Source organism: Mustela lutreola, chromosome 16, assembly GCF_030435805.1.
Source record: "Mustela lutreola isolate mMusLut2 chromosome 16, mMusLut2.pri, whole genome shotgun sequence".
NCBI lineage: Eukaryota > Metazoa > Chordata > Mammalia > Carnivora > Mustelidae > Mustela > Mustela lutreola.
The window spans coordinates 57,439,753-57,458,199 of NC_081305.1; the positions used below are offsets into that span (position 1 = coordinate 57,439,753).

The window sequence follows — 18,447 nt, forward strand, 5'->3', positions numbered from 1 at the left end:
CTCTGTCAAATAAATAAATAAAATATTAAAAATAAATAAAATCCTTTATTAAAAATGTTTCCAGGGGCGCCTGGGTGGCTCAGTGGGTTAAAACCTCTGCCTTCAGCTTGGGTCATGATCTCAGGGTTCTGGGATCGAGCCCTAAATTGGGCTCTCTGCTCAGCAGGGAGCCTGCTTCCCCCTCTCTCTCTGACTGCCTCTCTGTCTACTTGTGATCTCTGTCTGTCAAATAAACAAAATAAAATCTCTTAAAAAATAAATAAAATAAAAATGTTTCCAGGTCATGTGAGTGGCTCAGTTGGTGGAAGTAGCTGCCTTTGGCTCACATTATGATCTCAGGGCAATGTCATAGAAGATATTGCTGCTTTGCCCTTGCCCTTTCTTGGATCGAGTCCCACATGGGGATCCCTCTTCCTCTGCTCCTCCTCCCACGTGTGCTCTCTCTCTCTCAAATAAATAAATAAAATCTTTTTTTTTTTAAGATTTTATTTATTTATTTGACAGAGATCACAAGTAGACAGAGAGGCAGTCAGAGAGAGAGGGGGAAGCAGGCTCCCTCCTGAGCAGAGAGCCCGATGCGGGACTCGATCCCAGGACCCTGAGATCACGACCTGAGCCGAAGGCAGCGGCTTAACCCACTGAGCCACCCAGGCGCCCCAAATAAAATCTTTTTAAAAAAAGATTTTATTTATTTATTTGCCTGAGAGAGAGAGAGAGAGAGAGAGAGAGGGAGACTCTATCCCCTGCAACATTAGTCATTGTTTGGTTAATTTCCACTCATCTTCTGATCTCAGCTCAAATGCCACTCCCTCTGGAGAAGCTGTCCCTAACATTTCAGCTGGGTCAGATGCCTCTTCTATAAGCGGCTGTGGCATCCAGGCCTCTAGGATGAGCTGCAACAATCCTCACCCGATATTCATGTCCCTTTCTGTATAGGATAGGGCTGATCTGTGTACCAGCAAGATATGGCAGAAATGAGAGGATGTGACATCTGAGGCAAGGTCATAGAAGATATTGCTGCTTTGCCCTTGCCCTTTCTTGGATCATTAGGGGGAAAATAGCTGCCACGTTGAGGACACTCAAATGTCCTTGTGGACAGGTCCACTTGGTGAAGAACTGAGCCCTCCTGTCGAAAGCCAGCATTAGGGGTGCCTGGGTGGCTCAGTCAGTTAAGCGTCTGCCTTTGGCTCTGGCCATGATCCCAGGGTCCTGGGATTGAGTCCTGCATAGGGCTTTCTGCTCAGCGGGAGGCCTGCTTCTCCCTCTCCCACTCCCCCTGCTTGTATTCTCTTTCTGTCTCTCTGTCAAATAAATAAATTCAATCTTAAAAAAAATTATAATAATCCCAGGCTCCTGGGACTAAGTCATGCACTGGGCTCCCTGTTAAGTAGGCAGCCTGCTTCTCCCTCTCCCTCTGCAGCTTTCCTTGCTTGTGTGAGCTCACTCATTCTCTCTCTCTGTCAAATAAATAAATAAAATCTAAAAAAGAAAGAAAGAAAAGAGCCAGCATTAACCAGCCAGCACCAGAAGTGAGCCATCTAGAAGAAAGATCCTTCAGTCCTAATGAAGTCTTCAGGTCTTCAAATGACTGCATTCCCAGCTTATGTCTTTTTTTTAAGATTTTATTTATTCATTTTATATATAAAGAGAGCACACCACCAGCATGAGCAAGGGGAGAGGTAGGGCGAGAAGCAGAGGGACAAGCAGACTGGGGCTGGATACTTAGCGGACTGAGCCACTCAGGTTCTCCCAGAGCTGATGCCTTGAATGCAACTTCATGAGAGTTTCCAAGCCTGAACCACCCAGTTAAACTGCTCCCAAATTCCTGACCCACAGAAACGGTGTGAGATAAGAAATATTTATTGTTTGCTAAGTAATTTTAAAATTTATTTGCATAATGTCCTTTACATTTACTTCCTCTGCAGGACCATGAATGTTGTGTTGTCATGAATGTTGTCAGGGTGGAAAGAGTGTCTGTTTTTTTATATCTATTCATTCATTCATTCATTCATTCAGTAAATGTTTGCTGAACACCAGACTTGTGCCAGGCTCTAAGCTGAGCACTAGAAATCAGGGTTGGAACTAAGGTAAGGCAAGTGAGGTGTCCAGGGAACAAATTTCAAGGAGATTCTCACTTTCAGACTCATGCAAGAGTTGGGTAAGTCCCAAGGAGTGAGTGCCTTTTTATTTATTTATTACTTTTAAAAAGATTTTATTTATTTATTTGACACAGAGATCACAAGTAGGCAGAGAGGCAGGCAGAGAGAGGAGGAAGCAGGCTCCCTGACGAGCAGAGAGCCTGATGTGGGGCTCGATCACAGGACCCTGAGATCATGACCTGAGCCGAAGGCAGAGACTTTAACCCACTGAGCCACCAAGGCGTCCTGTGAGTGCCTTTTTAAATTTTACACCCTGGGCACACTGTTTACCTTATCTCAGTCCCAATCCTCTTAGAGCAATGCACAAGACAGAAATGATCCCTAACCCTTTTTTGCCCTTGCAATAATTCCATAGCTATGTGTTGGTTCTTCTGTTAATACTGTACTTTTAATTTACATTGTTCTATGATATGCTTTGTTTTTATTAGAGTTAAGTCTGTCCTTGGTATTTTTTTTAAAGATTTTATTTATTTATCTGACAGAGAGAGAGAGAGATCACAAGTAGGCAGAGCAGCAACCAGAGACAGAGGGGAAGCAGGCTCCCTTCTGAGCAGAGAGCCCGATGCGGGGCTCGATCCCAGGACCCTGAGATCATGACCTGAGCCAAAGGTAGAGGCTTTAACCCACTGAGCCACCCAGGTGCCCCTGTCCTTGGTATTAATAGTGATATTTTATTGAGTGCTTACCAAGTTACCATGTTCTAGATGATGTAGATATACTAATACACAGGGTCCCTGCCCTCAACCACCTAATGGGAGATGTAGACAACATACATCAAACACACCCCAAGTAAAATCATTAAAAATTGTTTTTACAAGCAGGGGGACTGGGAGAGGGAGAAGCAGGCTCTCCGTCCAGCAGGGAGCTCCAAGCAGGGCTTGATCCCAGGCCTCTGGGATCATGACCAGAGGCAAAGACAGACGCTTAACTGACTGAGCCACCCAGGTGCCCCAGTTCTCAAATATTTCTTTTCCTCTTCCAGCAATTCTTTAGTTAGTATCTAAAGGATGAAATTGAGAGTTAGGCAGAAGATTCTAGGAGTTTCTTGAGCTTCAGGGGGTCATGGGATCTCCCCAGTGACACTATGAGAAAATCAAACTAACCCATAGAATTTTGGGGGTGGGAGATGGGGACCTTTGTATGAAGGATCCTCTATATAGGTCTGTGGAAGTGGTGTTTAAGGTAAAGGGAGAAAAGGGGCCAACCACAGAATGAATGAGGGAAGGCTTTCTAGGGGAAAGCGCAAAAAAAAAGTCGCTGAGTTAGGAAAGCATTTGGCCTATTCGAGTAACTGAAAGGAGACAACTGTACCTTCTGGATAGATGTAAGAAGCCCCCCTACTATCTGATGTATGTTAACAATGATCTTTCATGATATTAACTAGTATTTATTGGGCTCTTGCTCTATGTCAAACACAATCGATAAGTACTTTGGAAACTTAGAGAAGCTTTAAAACAACCCTACCGACATGACCCCTTGATCCCTCCGCTTTACAGATGAAGAAATTGAACTAAGATTGGGAGTTGTCCCAAAGTCCCCCAGCTAGGAATTGCAATGGGAGGATTTGTACGCAGTTCTGACTCTCGAAAACGTTCTCTTAACCCACTGTCCATCATCCACAGGGAAACGCACAACATATTTTAAACAAAGCACTAGGTGAGTACCTAAAGACTTACCTTTAGAGCTCCCACAGCACAATTTCTTACTTTAAACTACTATTTCCAGGGGCGCCTGGGTGGCTCAGTGGGTTAAAGCCTCTGCCTTCCGCTCAGGTCATGATCCCAAGATCCTGGGATGAAGACCCTCAACGGGCTCTGGGGCTCTGGGGCTCTGGGGCTCTGGGGCTCTCCGGCTCTCTGCTCAGCAGGGATTCTGTTTCCCCCGCCTGCCTCTCTGCCTACTTGTGATCTCTGTCTGTCAAATAGATAAAATCTTTTTTAAATTTTTTTTAAAAATAAAATAAAATAAACTACTATTTCCAGCATGCCCTTCTCGCCTTGGGAGGATGGGGCGGCATGGGAGGGGGGCCGGGGAGCGGCATGGAGGGGCGGGATTGGGGGGTACGGGTGGACGCAGGTCTAGAGGAACTACATTTCCCAGAATGCAACACTCCGTTGCTGGCTGTCACGCATGTCGTGAATTGTAGTCCTCGGGAAGAGACTTTCACCCCCAACTCCCGGCATGCATTCAGGGTCAGTACCGTGTGGTGGGAAAAGGACAGTCGCGGGGCAGGTTGGGAAACGGGACCGGCTCTTTTCCCAGGCTTGCAGCCTGGCGGAGCGAACGCGTTCTTGAGACTACAGTTCCCAGTGACCTGTGCGCGAGAGGGCGGGCGAGTTCTTCTGCCGGAAGTCCGCTCTAGTCCTGGGTCCACTAACTGCTGCGAGAGCAGGAGCTGCCCAGGAGCCGCGGGACCGGGGCCGCTGGGGTCCGGACGGGGGTCGCCATGGTAACGGGGGGCGCGCCCACGTGGGGGCTGGGCGGAGGGTGGGCCCACGTGCAGGTACTGAAGGCTCGGTCGGGTACTGACAAGCTTCCCCTGCCGTGGTGCGATGGTTTGGGCCGGGCGCGGGCTTTCAGGATTGGGGCCGACCAGAGGCCCGGGAAGGGGGAAGCTGGACGGTGATTCCGGGCGCAGGAGTGCACCGGGGGCCTCGAAGCCAGGGGACATTAGAGACGGGGTACCGAGGGGAGAGGGCTGTGCGGGAGGGAGACATTGGAGATGACTGACAGGATGGGGGTTGAAGTGGGGAGGCAACTCGAGAAGCGGGATCTCGGAGGTGAGGGGGGGAAGTTGGAAATGGGGAGGGGGCGTCCCAAGAGAGAGGCGTCTCAAGAGAAGAGGCTCTTCTGCCAGGAGTCTGGCAGGATAGTTGGAGAAGAATGGGAGACACTGGGACTGAAGAGAAGGGGTCTTTAGAAGCCGGAAGCTGACATCGAAGGCAGAGGGTGTGTTGAAACGGGCGGGGTATTGCCGGTGAGAAAGAGAATCTCAAGGGTCGAGACTGGGCACTGCAGACGGGAAGTAGGTTACCATAGGGAATGGGGCTTTAGAATCAGGGGAAGTGTGCCGCAAAGTGGGAGAAGGCTTGGAGGTAGGGAGTGGATATTTGAAACAGATGGGAAGCAGTGGAATAGGTCTTTACAAGAAGAGGTGCCTTGGGTAGGGAGCAAGCATGGAAGTGGGAGAGATGGGATGGAGTTTCTGGAGCAGGGACTGGGCTTTGGATCTGCCCCCACCCCCGCCCCTGGCCCAGGGTGGGTCTTTGGACCAAAAGCAAGGATTCTTGGAAGGGAGCTGGAAAAAGAGAAGAATGGTGGTGGGTTTCAGAACAAGGAGGGAGTCTCCCCCACAAACAGGGTCCTTGAAGGCAACATGTGACCTTTGGAACAGGGGAGATGGCCTTGGCATCAGAGGAGTGATATCCCAAGTAAAAGGCCTTCTAAGGCATGAGAGAGGGGATTGAAACCCAGAAACTGGAAGTTAAGGGGAACAACATGAGGGGAGGGGCCTTGGAGACAGGGAGGGTTGGGAGGCATCCAGAGGGAACATCAGAGGGGTGAGGCCGCAGGAGGGAAGAGACCTCTCAGGGTAGATTCCCAGAGATGGAGAGATTCTAACTGGGAGAAAAAACAGAAAGAGGTGTTACAAGGGAATTTGCTGGTAAGAAGCAGGGCTCTCCCTCAAACCTTTTGGGTCTCCTTCCATATGCTCCTTATGTCTCTGACTCTGCCCCCAGGTTGTGGCATCCTGGTGGGGGTCCTCCCTCCCCACTCACCACACCCCTGCCAGGCCGGTGCCCTTTCCCTTCCTACCCAGGATCCCTGGCCTGGTGGGAAGTGGTTTTCCATGGCTCAGCAGAAGGGGTTCTTGGAAGGAGAGTGTAATATCCTGTTCCTGTCCTGCTTGATTGATTGGGGGAGGGGGGATAGAATATGGGAGAATGAGGCTTAGGAAAGAGAGTGGACTCCAGGAATAAGTAGGGGCTCCCAGAGGGTAAGCCAGAGTAAGGGGGTCCTGAGCAAAGCCTTTGGACTTCCAGTTATGCTTTGTGGCTGCGAGACTTCCTTTTTCTGAGCCTTGCTTTCTTTAAATGGGTAAACACATGCCCGTTTCAAACAGAACTAGGCCCAGAGACAGGCTTCCTAACTGGGTGAACTTGGGCCTTGGTTTTCTTCTACTAGTAGTAGTAGTACTACTACTACTTCTTCTTCTTCAGGTTTTGTTCATTTATTGAAAGAGAGAGCAGGATTGAGGGGAGGGGGAAGCAGACCCCCCACTGAGCAGGGAGCCCCATTAGGGGCTCAATCCCAGGACTCCACCAGGATCATGACCTGAGCTAAAGGCAGACGCTTAACCAGCTGAGCCACCCAGGCACCCCCGGCCTTGTTTTTCTTAAAGTCAAATGATGGTGAATTATAATACCGCTAAGAAGGAATACTTCTGTGACATTTAGCATATGCTAGTCACTGTGATACACCCCTTACATTTTATTAACCCGTGGGACTGTCTTATGAGGGAGGTGTTCTCCTTATGTCCATTATGCAGAAGGAGAAACTGAGGCCCAGAGAGGCTGAGTGACTTGCCCAAGGACATACAGCCAGGAGTGCTAGGATCCATTCAGGCTCATAGAGTCTCTGTGCTTAGCCACTTGGACAAATGTGTCTCTGTCACCATAGTGCATTGTATGGAACGATCAGGATGTAATGGGCGCTGTGCTAAGCACTTCTGGCATTAACTTGTTCCCTGTTCATAGTTGGAGGGTTGACCTGGCTTTTCAGAATCATAAAAACAAATTTCCTAGCCCTCACTGCTGATAGATACAGCTAACATGGAGCGTGTGATCTAAGCCAGGCACCGATCCGGATACCTTTCATCTCTTGTTTTTATCTTGTCGCACCAAACAGTTACATCTCTTGAGAAGTGACAGGTGCTTTGGGAAACCATTTAGCAGTGGCTGAAAAAATTAGACGTACCGTTACTGTATGGCGCAGCAATTCTCCTAGGTATGTAGCCAGGAGAACTGGAAACACATGTCCAGGTAGAAGCTTGTACATGAATATTTGTAGCAGCCTTATTCACAGTCACCAAAAAGGGGAAATGACCCAAACGTTCGTCTCCTGATGGATGGATAAACAAAACTGGTCTATCCAGAGGAACGTAATTCTGCCATAGAAAGAAAGGAAGCAGAGACACGAGCTGCAATGTGGTTGAACTTAGAAAACATTGCCCAGGGGCGCCTGGGTGGCTCAGTGGGTTAAAGCCTCTGCCTTCTGCTCGGGTTGTGATCCCAGGGTCCTGGGATCGAGCCCCGAGTCGGGTTCTCTGGTCGGCGGGGAGCATGCTTCCTCCTCTCTCTCTAACTGCCTCTCTGCCTACTTGTGATCTCCCTCTGTCAAATAAATAAATAAAATATTTTTTTTAAAAAAAGTTAAGTGAAATAAGTCAAGCAGAGAGAGTCAATTATCATATGGTTTCACTTATTTGTGGAGCATAACAAATAGCATGGAGGACAAGGGGTGTTAGAGAGGAGAAGGGAGTTGGGGTAAATTGGAAGGGGAGGTGAATCATGAGAGACTATGGACTCTGAAAAACAATCTGAGGGGTTTGAAGTGGCGGGGGTGTGGGAGGTTGGGGTAGCAGGTGGTGGGTATTATAGAGGGCACGGATTGCTTGGAGCACTGGGTGTGGTGAAAAAATAATGAATACTGTTTTTTCTGAAAATAAATAAATTAATTTTTAAAAAAAAGTTAAAAAAAAAAAAGAAAGTAAACGTTGCCCAGTGAAAGAAGCCAAATACAAAAGGCCATGTATTACATGATTCTGTTTATATGAAAATGTCCAGAACAGGTATAGCCATGGAGACAGAAACATTATTGGTTGCCAGGGGATGGGGTTGGGGGGGAAGAGGAGTGGCTATTAATGGATGGGGTTTCTTTGTGGGGTGATGAAAATATTCTGGAATTAGTAGTGATTTTTGCACAAGTGTATGAGTATATGAAAATCCACTGAACTGTATACATCTCCAAAAGGTGAATTTTTAAGAATTGGTAAGTAAAAAGAGGAAAAAGGGGGCTCTCTGGGGTTCAGACGGAAGAAGTCTGAAATTCAAACAGTTTTTTTTAAAGTTTTTACTTATTTATTTAAGTCATCTCTACACCAAACACAGGGCTCGAACTCACACCCCGAGATCAAGACTCACAGGCTTCTCAGACTGAGCCAGCCAGGCGTCTGTGAAACTCAAACATTTATTGAGCGCCTGCTGTGTGCCAGCTACTGAATTAAGTTTATAAACATTTTAACCTGCACGACACCCTGCCAGGGGAATGCCTGGGTGGCTCAGTCTTAAGCGTCTGCTTAGAGGTGGATCCTCTAAGGGAACTCATTTTGCTGGTGGGGAAACTGACCTGAAGGGGGCGGACCCTTTGTCCAGGGTCAAGAGGATAGTGGAGCCCTGGCCTCCAGAGCCCTGGAGCTGACAGGGGAGTTGATGTGTGGAAGCAGTCATTCCCCTGGGGTGTCGGGACCTGGGGCGGGAGTAGGTGGCCAGCCAGCTGGACTGGCCTCAGGCTTGGCGGAGAAGTCGAGAGCTGGAGGGTGGGGACCCTACTTACCCAGCGGGGCTGGGCAGGGCCGTTGGGTGGGCCAGCAGCTGTCCTGGCTGCTCTCATTTCCTCTTCCTCCTCCTCACCCCCAGATCCGCTTCATCCTCATCCAGAACCGGGCGGGCAAGACGCGCCTGGCCAAGTGGTACATGCAGTTCGATGACGACGAGAAACAGAAGCTGATCGAGGAGGTGCACGCCGTGGTCACTGTCCGAGATGCCAAACACACCAACTTTGTGGAGGTGAGGCCCTGCCCTCAGTCCCCACTTGCCTTTTTCCTCTGCCCGGCCTCTGACCGCTGCAACCCCTCAGACCCTCTTTCCTTCCTATGTCCATTCCCTCAACATGCTTTTATTTATTTATTTATCTGTTGTTGTTGTTGTTTTTAAGATTTTATATTTATTTGTCAGAGAGAGGGAGAGCACAGGCAGGGGGAGCTGCAGGCAGAGGGAGCAGCGGCCTCCCTGCTGAGCAGGAGCCCCGATGTTGGACTCGGGGCTCTATCCCAGGACTCCAGGATCATGACCTGAGCTGAAGGCAGACGCTTAACTGCCTGAGCCACCCAGCTGCCCCTCTCTGGTCCCTTTAAATCAAGAAGGCTCTGCCTTTAATTTACATAGCATCAGCTGGGCTGGTTGTCCCATAAATCCAACACACATTTGTTGGGTGTCTGCTGTATAGCAGGCACTGTTCTAGGCACGGGTCCCTGCCCTGGGAGAGCTGATGTTCTGGTCGGAGGGAGACTGAAAGTAAAGACAGTGTCTAGTAGGTGGTGAGAGGTGCCAGGGAGAAAAAGCAGCCGCTGCAGGAGATGGAGGGGCTGGGGTGCGTGCACTGGGGGGTTGGTATGCAGGTGTGAGTGATTTCTATAGTAAGTCTGCGAAAGGTAACAGTGGAGCCAAGGCCTAAAGGAGTTGGAAGAGCAGGAGAGGATATCTAAGAAGGAGCACCCCAGACTTAGGGAACAGCAAGTGCAAAGGTCCTGAGGTGAGAACATACTGGGGCATTCCTGGAGTAGTAAGAAGGCCAGCATGGCTAAGGTGCTGTAAGCCAGAGAGGGGGGCTGACACAGTCAAGGAGATACCAGGGACAGATGGCAGAGGGCCTCGTGGGCTGCAGGGAGGACCAGAGTTCTTGTGAGTGAGGTGGCAGCCTTGGGAGTCTTTTGAGCAGAGGGAAGACATGGGCCAATTTAGGGAAGAGCAAGCTGAGGATGAAGACCAGGAGTGAGGCATCTGTTCACACCCCGGCTGAGAAGCCGAGAGGGGGTAGTGAGGCCGAGTGCAGAGAGGGGGCGGGATGCCGTGATGTGGAAGATTCTGTACACAGGGAACAAGGAAGGCCGCGGGACTCACGAGGGGAGGGACAATCGGCAGAGGGGAGCAACGGAGAGAAGAGCAGCCATGTCTAGAGGTGGGACGTGAGGAGGTAGAGAAAAACCAGCAGACTGGGGGCGGGGGGGTCCCAACAGCCCAGAGAAAAGGATTTCCAGCAGGGATGGCTCAGTGGGTTAAGCCTCTGCCTCTGTCTCAGGTCATGATCTCAGGGTCCTGGGATCGAGCCCTGCATCGGGCTCTCTGCTCAGCAGGGAGCCTGCTTCCTCTGCTCTCTCTCTGCTTACTTGTGATCTCTGTCATCAAATAAATAAAATCTTAAAAAGAAAGAAAGAAAGAAAGAAAAAAAGAAAGAGGTTTCCAGGAGGAGGATGGAATGAGGGGCCTTGTGGGGAGCAGGGTTGGGAGGGATGAGCTGGCAGAGTGAGCAGGCCCACTGCCCTGGGGTGTCCTGGCACCAGCGCCATGTGGCCTCCTACACCGAGTGCCGAGGGACCAGGAGCGGGTCATTGAGGCAAGCTGGTTAGATGAGAACGTCCAATGGGGGCCTGACACGCAGATCTCAGGTTCCTCGCAATGCCAGGCCATCACTCATTCATGATGACCCGGAGAGGGTAGGGCTGGGATGGAGTGGCGGGGTCGGGGGAGGGCACCTGACTCAGCCTGAGGGTCCAGGAGGGCTTCCCGGCAGAGGGAATGCTGCAGGGGACAAGAGAGAACTGGGGACTGTCAGGAGGAGGAGACACGAAATAATGTCTCTCTTACAAGACTGAGGTCAGGGGGCGCCTGGGTGGCTCAATGGGTTAAAGCCTCTGCCTTCAGCTCAGGTCATGATCCCAGGGCTATCTGCCCGGCAGGGAGCCTGCTTCCCCCCTCTCTGTCTGCCTCTCTGCTTACTTGTGATCTCTGTCAAATAAATAAATAAAATCTTAAAAAAAAAAAAGAAAAGACTGAGGTCAGGGCAGGCTTCCTGGAAGAGGGCTTGTGAGAGCAAAACCGAAGGATGAATGGCCAGCGAGAAAGGCCTAGGCCACCCAGACTTTCTGCCTCTCATTTGTTCACTCGTACACATCCCTTAGTACCTGCTACCTCCTGTATTGCTGTGCTAACTGATAACGACAAACATAGTGACTCAGATCAACACGAATTCGTCGTCATAAACGGTTCTTGAGAGCAAGTGTCCGAAATGGGTCAGCAGGGCCGGGTTCCCTCTGCCGGCTCTGGGGAGCGTCTGTTTCCTTGCCTTCACCTGCTTCTTGAAACCTCTCTCTCTGAGCTGCACTCTCCTGTCTTCCTCTTTCCCTAATGGGGACCCTTGTGATTACTCTGGGCCCATTTGGAAGATCCAGGGTCCCCCCCCCCCACACATCTCAAGATCCTTAGCTGAGTCACACCTGCACAGTCCCCTTTTGCCATGTAAGTTCTCCCGTCCACAGAGTCTGGGGATCAGGGTGTGGGCCCCTTCCTGTGCAGGGTCCTGCTGGGGACACAGTGATGACAGCCCCAACTCACAGTCCAATGAAGAGACCGACCCATCCCCAGGCAGTGACGCCTGGGGACATGGACACAATGGCAGGTGGGGGGACGGAAGGGTGACCTGCCCCAGCCTGCAGGAAGAGACTTATCTGAGACTATGTAGCCAGAGAAGCCAGGAAGGTCTGAGAAGCCCGCAAATTGACAACCAAGGTGTTGGGACAAGCAGGGAGGGTGATAGCGGGAGAGGGAGAATTTCAAGTTTAAAAAAAAATGGAGCGCTGCTCAAGGTCAGCTGTGACATTGTCAAGGTCGGTGGTGGCATCTCCAGATAATTTTCCTGTCCTCTCAGCCTGCCTTAAACCCTCTCCTCCAGAGCAGGGACCTTCAAACATTTTATTGTGTGTCTGTATCAGTTAAAAAAAAAAAAAAAAAAAAGTAGGCGCTTCTTGTTGGCTCTGTCAGTGGAGTGCACAATTCTTGATCTCAGGGTCATGAGTTCGAGCCCCATGTTGAGTGTGGAGCCTGCCTTAAACAAAAAAAAAAGTAGAGTTTGCATCCTGATACATGCTTATTAGTCCACGGGTTATGTGGGGGAATTACTACAGTAATGTCAGAAAACATCCTCAAAGTGCAGAAATTAACAGAATGAGCTGGGGGTAGAAAAAAAGAGGCCTAGACATCAGGGACTAATGTTGACTTTCGCCGTTGCCACCAGGTGGCGACAAAACGCGCGCTCACCTAGACCCAGCGTGGGGGACTTGGCCCATTTGAGCCAAAGACACTGTGCTTAGCAAACCAGAGTGCCTGTTTGTATGTCTGTCTCTTAATCTTCTTCCCCACGTGCATAAGGTTAGAGTCTGCGTCCTTGGTCCGTATGTATTTATTCCTGGGTTGTGTGTGTGTTCGTTAGTGTAGAAATAGTTGTTTTGTATTACAGCTCAGTTCGAAGTCGGGCTGGGCCTGTCTTGGTTCCAGGCGGTGACCACACTGCTCTGCACAGAGCCGGCCTCACAGGTGGCGTCTGTGCGTTGATGGCACGTTAGTTCCTGACTAAGGACTTCGACTTTCTCTAGAGGCAACAAGCAGGGAGCCATGGTGGGTGTCATGGAACAGCCCAGCTCCCTCTCAGCTCCGGGCTTTTTCTCATAAGCTGTTCCCTCAGCCTGGAGCACTCCTATTCCTTCTCCAGGTCTCAGTCCGGATGCCCCCCAACCCCCCTCCAGGAAGCCCTCCTGGGTCAGCTGTCCACACTAGTGATGACAGAGGATGACTGTCTCTCCACTGGACCGGAAGCCCCGGCAGGGGAGGGCCAGGCCTGTGTCAGTCACCACTGTGTCCCCCACACAGGGCCAGACAGAGCAGGGCCTCAGGGACCACACGTGGGGTGAAGGACCCTGCCCAGCCCGCTGGGTCCTGGGCATGCCCCGTTGCTGACAGCCTCTCTGCCCCACAGTTCCGGAACTTCAAGATCATTTACCGACGCTACGCCGGCCTCTACTTCTGCATCTGCGTGGACGTCAACGACAACAACTTGGCCTACCTGGAGGCCATCCACAACTTCGTGGAGGTGTGCGGATGGGCTCCCCGGGGCCCAGGGGTGCCAGGAACATGCCTTGTCTCCCTGCAGAATGCACAAACCCCGCCCAGCCCCCTCACCTCCCCCCCAAGGGCAGCTTCCCTGTGCGCACACGGTGCCTCTTTGTCTCTCCTCCTCTGTCCGGTCTGTCTTTTCTGCCCTCGTCGGCTGCTATCTGATGGTCCTTGTTCTTGTTTCTGCCTCTGGCTGTCTTCATCCACTGTCTCTTCCTTCTCCCTCCCCCTCCCTCAGTTCCTCTTGGTCCCTCTTCTGGTCTTCTGCCATCTCTTTCTGATGGTGACCTTGGCCCCCATCCAGAGCGTCTGCCTCTGCCCAGCTCTCACCGTCTCTGCCTTCTCCCCCAGGTCTTAAACGAGTACTTCCACAATGTCTGTGAGCTGGATCTGGTGTTCAATTTCTACAAGGTGGGCTTCCTGGGGAAGAGGAGGGCGCCAGGAGGGCAGGGTTTCCGGGGTCCAGACCTGCATCCGTTGCAGGGGTGGGAGTTGTGGGTGGGGGGTACCCCTCTCTCATGCCGGGGTCTCCCCACACTCTCCCTTCGCTCAGGTTTACACAGTCGTGGACGAGATGTTCCTGGCCGGCGAGATCCGCGAGACCAGCCAGACGAAGGTGCTGAAACAGTTGCTGATGCTCCAGTCCCTGGAGTGAGGGCGGCCAGCCCCTCCGGCCCGGCCCCAGCTCCCTGCTCGCCCCCTTCTCCAGGCCGAGGCCGCCCAGCGCCTGCCCTCCCCAGGCCAGGAGGAAGGCCCCAGCTGGGCCTGGGCCACTGCGGAGGGGACTGCACCCCACTGCCTCTGGGCCCGGCTGTGGGCGGAGGCCAACTCGTGTGAACCGAGTAACCGTGCCGTTGTGTGACGCTGTGAGTGCGTGTGTGGAGCCCCCAATAAACCCGTGGTCCCGCCCGGCCTGTGTCTCTGAGTGCTGGCCAGTCGGACCTAGGAGCTGCAGGCCCTCGGGACGCCCTGCCATCGGGGTGTCTGTCAGCTGGTGGACAAACACCCCTCGGCGTGGGGAAGGCCAGCCACCCAAGAGTGCTCGAACCTGCTGCTGCCCCTAGAGAGCCCCTGAGCCTGAAATGGGGGACGGATTTAGACCCTAGGTATTGGCCACTAAAATAACAACACTCCTGCCAGCCCCTGACGGCACCAAGCCTTCCCAAGCATTAGCTCCCCAAACCCTCACAAGATCCCAAGGAAAGGACCGTTAGGAGCCCCACTTTCCAGGTGAGATCACTGAGGTTCAGGAAGAGGAAAAGACTTGCCAAAGTCATGTCGCTAGCATGGTGAAAAGCCAGGTCTGTTCAAAGCCCGGGCTTCATTATTTTTAACCCCCAGACTGGACGGCTGGCCTCTTGCCTCGGTCTTCATCTTGAAAATGGGTTGGTAACGGTTTTGATCTCACAGGGTGCACTGGAGCATGAAGATAATGCTAGGAACGTTTAGGAGGTGCCTGGCGTTAGAGCACATTCACTCCACAGACATTAAGTGCCTGCTGTGTGCTTGGCCCAAAAGGGGACAGCGAGTGCTAGTTACACTGATGATTATTTCAGACGTGGGAATCTGGCCTGCAGAGGGGACGCCTCCACAGATACGGCTGTCACAGCAGTGTGTCTGTTTCTCCTGCCGCTACAACCCGTTACAGCTTCAACCAACAGGGACAGGCGACTGGCCACCTGGGGTTGGAGGCACAGGACGAGACCCAGATATGCAGCTGGGTGAGGGGATGGGTGTGGGTCAGGGGAACGTGCTGCAGTTATCAGGACCTGGCGAGTGGGTTACCCGCAGCCACCATGACACATGACCACAAAACCGGCGGCGTGAAATGAGAAATGGACCCCCTCACCATCCTGGGGGCCTGAAGTCCGAAATCAAGGCATCAGGAGGGCCAGGCTCCCTCCCAGGACTGGAGGGGATCTTTCCTTGCCTCTTCCCTCCTGACATGCCCTGAGTGGGGGCCACACACCAACCCCCATCTCTGCCAGGCTCTTTACTCTGGGCCTGTACCTCTCCCTTTCCTTTCTCTTGGAGGCACACTGGCCATTGGGTTTAGGGCCCACCAGCATAATCTGTGCCATTTTAGCTCAAGGTCCTTTAACATAATTACATCCCTAAAGAGCCATTTTCCAAATAGGGTCACTTCCACGGGCCCCAGGTCTGGACCTGTTTTGGGAGGGCACCACCCTCAATCCCTAGAGTGAGTCTGAGAGACCGCGGGTCATCCAGGAAAGGCGATCAGGAGGCCTGTGGACACCCGGGCCTGAGGCTCAGGGAGGGAAGGACACATGGGACATTGTGTGCTTTCAGCAAATGTTTCTTGGGCACCTGCTATGTGCCAATCACTGTTTAGCTGTGGGGAGGGCACCAAAATGAGCAGGATAGGTCTCCTGGGGGTGATGGGGCCATGCCTAATTAAGACAACAGTGGGTATGTCACAAAGTCAGGAGTGTTGTGGAGGCAAGTAAAATGGGGCAGGGATGGCTCTGCTGTTCTAGATGCTGGTCAGGGAAGCCTCTCTGGAGGAGGTGATCCTGAGCTGAGGGCAAAAGGGGTAAGGGAGGGCGCCTGGGTGGCTCAGTGGGTTAAAGCCTCTGCCTTCGGCTCAGGTCATGATCCCAGGGTCCTGGGATCGAGCCCCTAATTGGGCTCTCTGCTCAGCAGGGAGCCTGCTTCCTCCTCTCTCTCTACCTGCCTCTCCGCCTGCTTGTGATCTCTGTCTGTCAAATAAAATCTTAAAAAAAAAGGGGGGGTGTAAGGGAATGAACCATAGCAGATTTTAGGGGACAAATGTTCCAAGCAGAGGCATAGCAGCTGCAAAGGCCCTGAGGCAGAACATGCAAATAGGACAGCATGGTGGGATCAGAGTGGGCAAAAGAGGCAGTGGAGGTGATGTGCTCAGAAAATAGAGGAATTAGGGGTGCCTGGGTGGCTCAGTGGATTAAAGCCTCTGCCTTTGGCCCAGGTCATGATCCCAGAGTCCTGGGATTGAGCCCCACATCCGGCTCGCTGCTCTGCAGGGAGCCAGCTTCTCCCTCTCTCTCTGCCTGCCTCTCTGCCTACTTGTGATCTCTGTCTGTCAAATAAATAAATAAAATCTTAAAAAAAAAAAAATAGAAATACCAAACACCAGTGAACCCTTGGAGCATCCAGAGCTCGGTGTTTCTAGTGGGAAGGCCAAATGGTTTGGCTGTTCTGGAATACAGTTAGCCAGGTTCTTCAAAGTTAAACATTACACTGACCTTATGACTCAACAATCCCACTCCTACCTGTTTACCCAGGAGAAAGAACGTTTATGGATGTGATCTCTACAGGAGCCCAAGAGACATGAACATTTATGCTTGCACCAAATCTTGTATGCAACATTCATAACAGCATTATTCATAACAGCCCAAAGGTGGAGACCATGCAGGCATCCCCACACCGAGGAATGGACAAGTAAGATATGCTATAGCCACACAAGGGAATGGTCTTCAGCCATTAAAAAGGAATGGAGCATTGAACCACGGTACAATATGTCTGAACTTGTCCTTGTGATCTTTCTGTCAAATAAATAAATAAAATTAAAAAAAAAAAAAAAAGAGGAACAGAAAGAAAAGAAAAGCTTCTGAGTGATCACATTCGAGAAGAGCAGAGACTTGGCCACTGGATTTGGTAAAGCGGGGTCAGTGGGGGACAGATCAGGGCCAGTGGAGGGGTGAGGGTGGAGTCCGTTCCACGGACCCATCAGAAGTGGTTTCTGGAGAGCCTGTGAGAGAGGATCAGGGCACAAGCCCCTAGAAACTCCTTGGAGGAAGTGTTGCTGTAAGAGAGAACAGTGCAGTAGCTGGAGGGGGATGTGAGATCAGGGAGATGGGGATTGTTTGTAAAATGGACAAGGGCCTGGGTGGCTCAGTCACTGAGGCGTCCGACTCTTGATCTCAGCTCAGGTCTTGATCTCAGGGTCGTGAGTTTGAGTCCCAGGTTGGCTGGGCATGGAGCCCACTTTATTTATGTATTTATGTATTTATTTATTTTAAGATTTTATTTCTTTACTTGACAGAGAGAGAGCACAAGCAGGGGAGTGGAAGAGGGAGAAGCAGGTTCCCCACTGAGCAGGGGAGCCTGATGTAGGGCTCTATCCCAGGACCCTGGGATCATGACCTGAGCCCAAAGCAGTCACCTAACCAACTGAGCCATCCAGGCACCATGGAGCCCACTTGAAAGAAAGAATGGAAGGAAGGAAGGAAGGAAGGAAGGAAGGCAGGAAGGAAGGGAGGGAGGGAGGGAGGGAGGAAAGAAGGAAGAAAAGGGACAGTGTTCCAGCATGTTTTATGTGGATGGGATGATGCAATAGACAAGGAGACACCTAAAGGCACAGGAACGTGGGTGTTGGGGAGGTGGTAATCCGGGCCCACCAGGAGGCAGTAGCACATTCCTAGGAGCACCACAGCTCGGAAGTTGGGGTAGGTGGGCACTGAGGCAGGTGGGGGGTCCAGAAGGTGATGAGAGTTCACAGTGGTTTTTTCTCTGATGGCTTCCATCTTGTCAGTGATGTGGGAGGCAAGACCATTGGCTGAGAGGGAGAAGGGCAGTTGTCACTAGGGCAGGTAACCTCCCCACCACCACCACCATGGTGGGGGATGCAGAGCCTTGAAGGTGGAGCCCACCTGCCGCTTCTCCACTTCGGCCAGCTGTTGCCACGTGGACACATGGGTCCAGAAGGGTTAGATATATTTTTTTAAGATTTTATTTATTTGACAGAGATCACAAGTAGGCAGAGAGAGAGGGGGAGGCAGGCTCCCTGCTGAGCAGAGAGCCAGACGTAGGGCTCGATTCCAGGACCCTGGGATCATGACGTGAGCTGAAGGCAGAGGCTTTAACCCATTGAGCCACCCAGGTGCCCTGAGGGCTAGATCTTTTGATATCTCTCTCTTTTTTTAAATTGTATTTCTTTCTTTTTAAGTAGGCTCTCTGTCCAACGTGGGGCTTGAACTCACGATCCTGAGATCAAAAGTGGCGTGCTCTACTGATCAAGCCGGCCAGGTGCCCCTAGATCATCATCTTCTTCTCCTTCTCCTCCTCTTTCTTCAAGATTTTAGTATTTATTTGTTTTAGAGAGAGAGTGAGAGAGCAGGGGGGAGGGGGAGAGCAGGGAGAGAGAGTCCCAAGCTGAGGAGCCCGAAGCAGGGCTCCATCTCGTGACCTTGATAACCAAAACCAAGAGGCAGCTGCTTAACCAGCTGAGCCACCCAGGCGCCCCTCTGTGGGCCTTTCTTAAAGCAGCCCCAGGAAACTAACAC

General features: G+C 51.6%; 1 protein-coding gene across 1 annotated transcript; it reads left to right on the forward strand.

Moving 5' to 3' along the window:
• The first annotated feature begins 4,447 nt into the window (after positions 1 to 4,447).
• AP2S1 (adaptor related protein complex 2 subunit sigma 1) lies at positions 4,448 to 14,074 on the forward strand. The gene is made up of 5 exons (XM_059152796.1): positions 4,448 to 4,608; positions 8,858 to 9,007; positions 13,029 to 13,142; positions 13,517 to 13,576; positions 13,719 to 14,074. The coding sequence occupies exons 1-5, from the start codon at positions 4,606 to 4,608 to the stop codon at positions 13,818 to 13,820; spliced, it is 429 nt and encodes a 142-aa protein (XP_059008779.1). The 5' UTR covers positions 4,448 to 4,605; the 3' UTR covers positions 13,821 to 14,074.
• Positions 14,075 to 18,447: the final 4,373 nt, after the last annotated feature.

What these genes read in the sequence shown, in the direction of transcription:
- AP2S1 (XM_059152796.1), top strand. An exon ending in AACACACCAACTTTGTGGAG is followed by an intron (nt 9,008 to 13,028) that starts GTGAGGCCCTGC and finishes TCTGCCCCACAG; the next exon opens with TTCCGGAACTTCAAGATCAT. An exon ending in CCATCCACAACTTCGTGGAG is followed by an intron (nt 13,143 to 13,516) that starts GTGTGCGGATGG and finishes CTTCTCCCCCAG; the next exon opens with GTCTTAAACGAGTACTTCCA.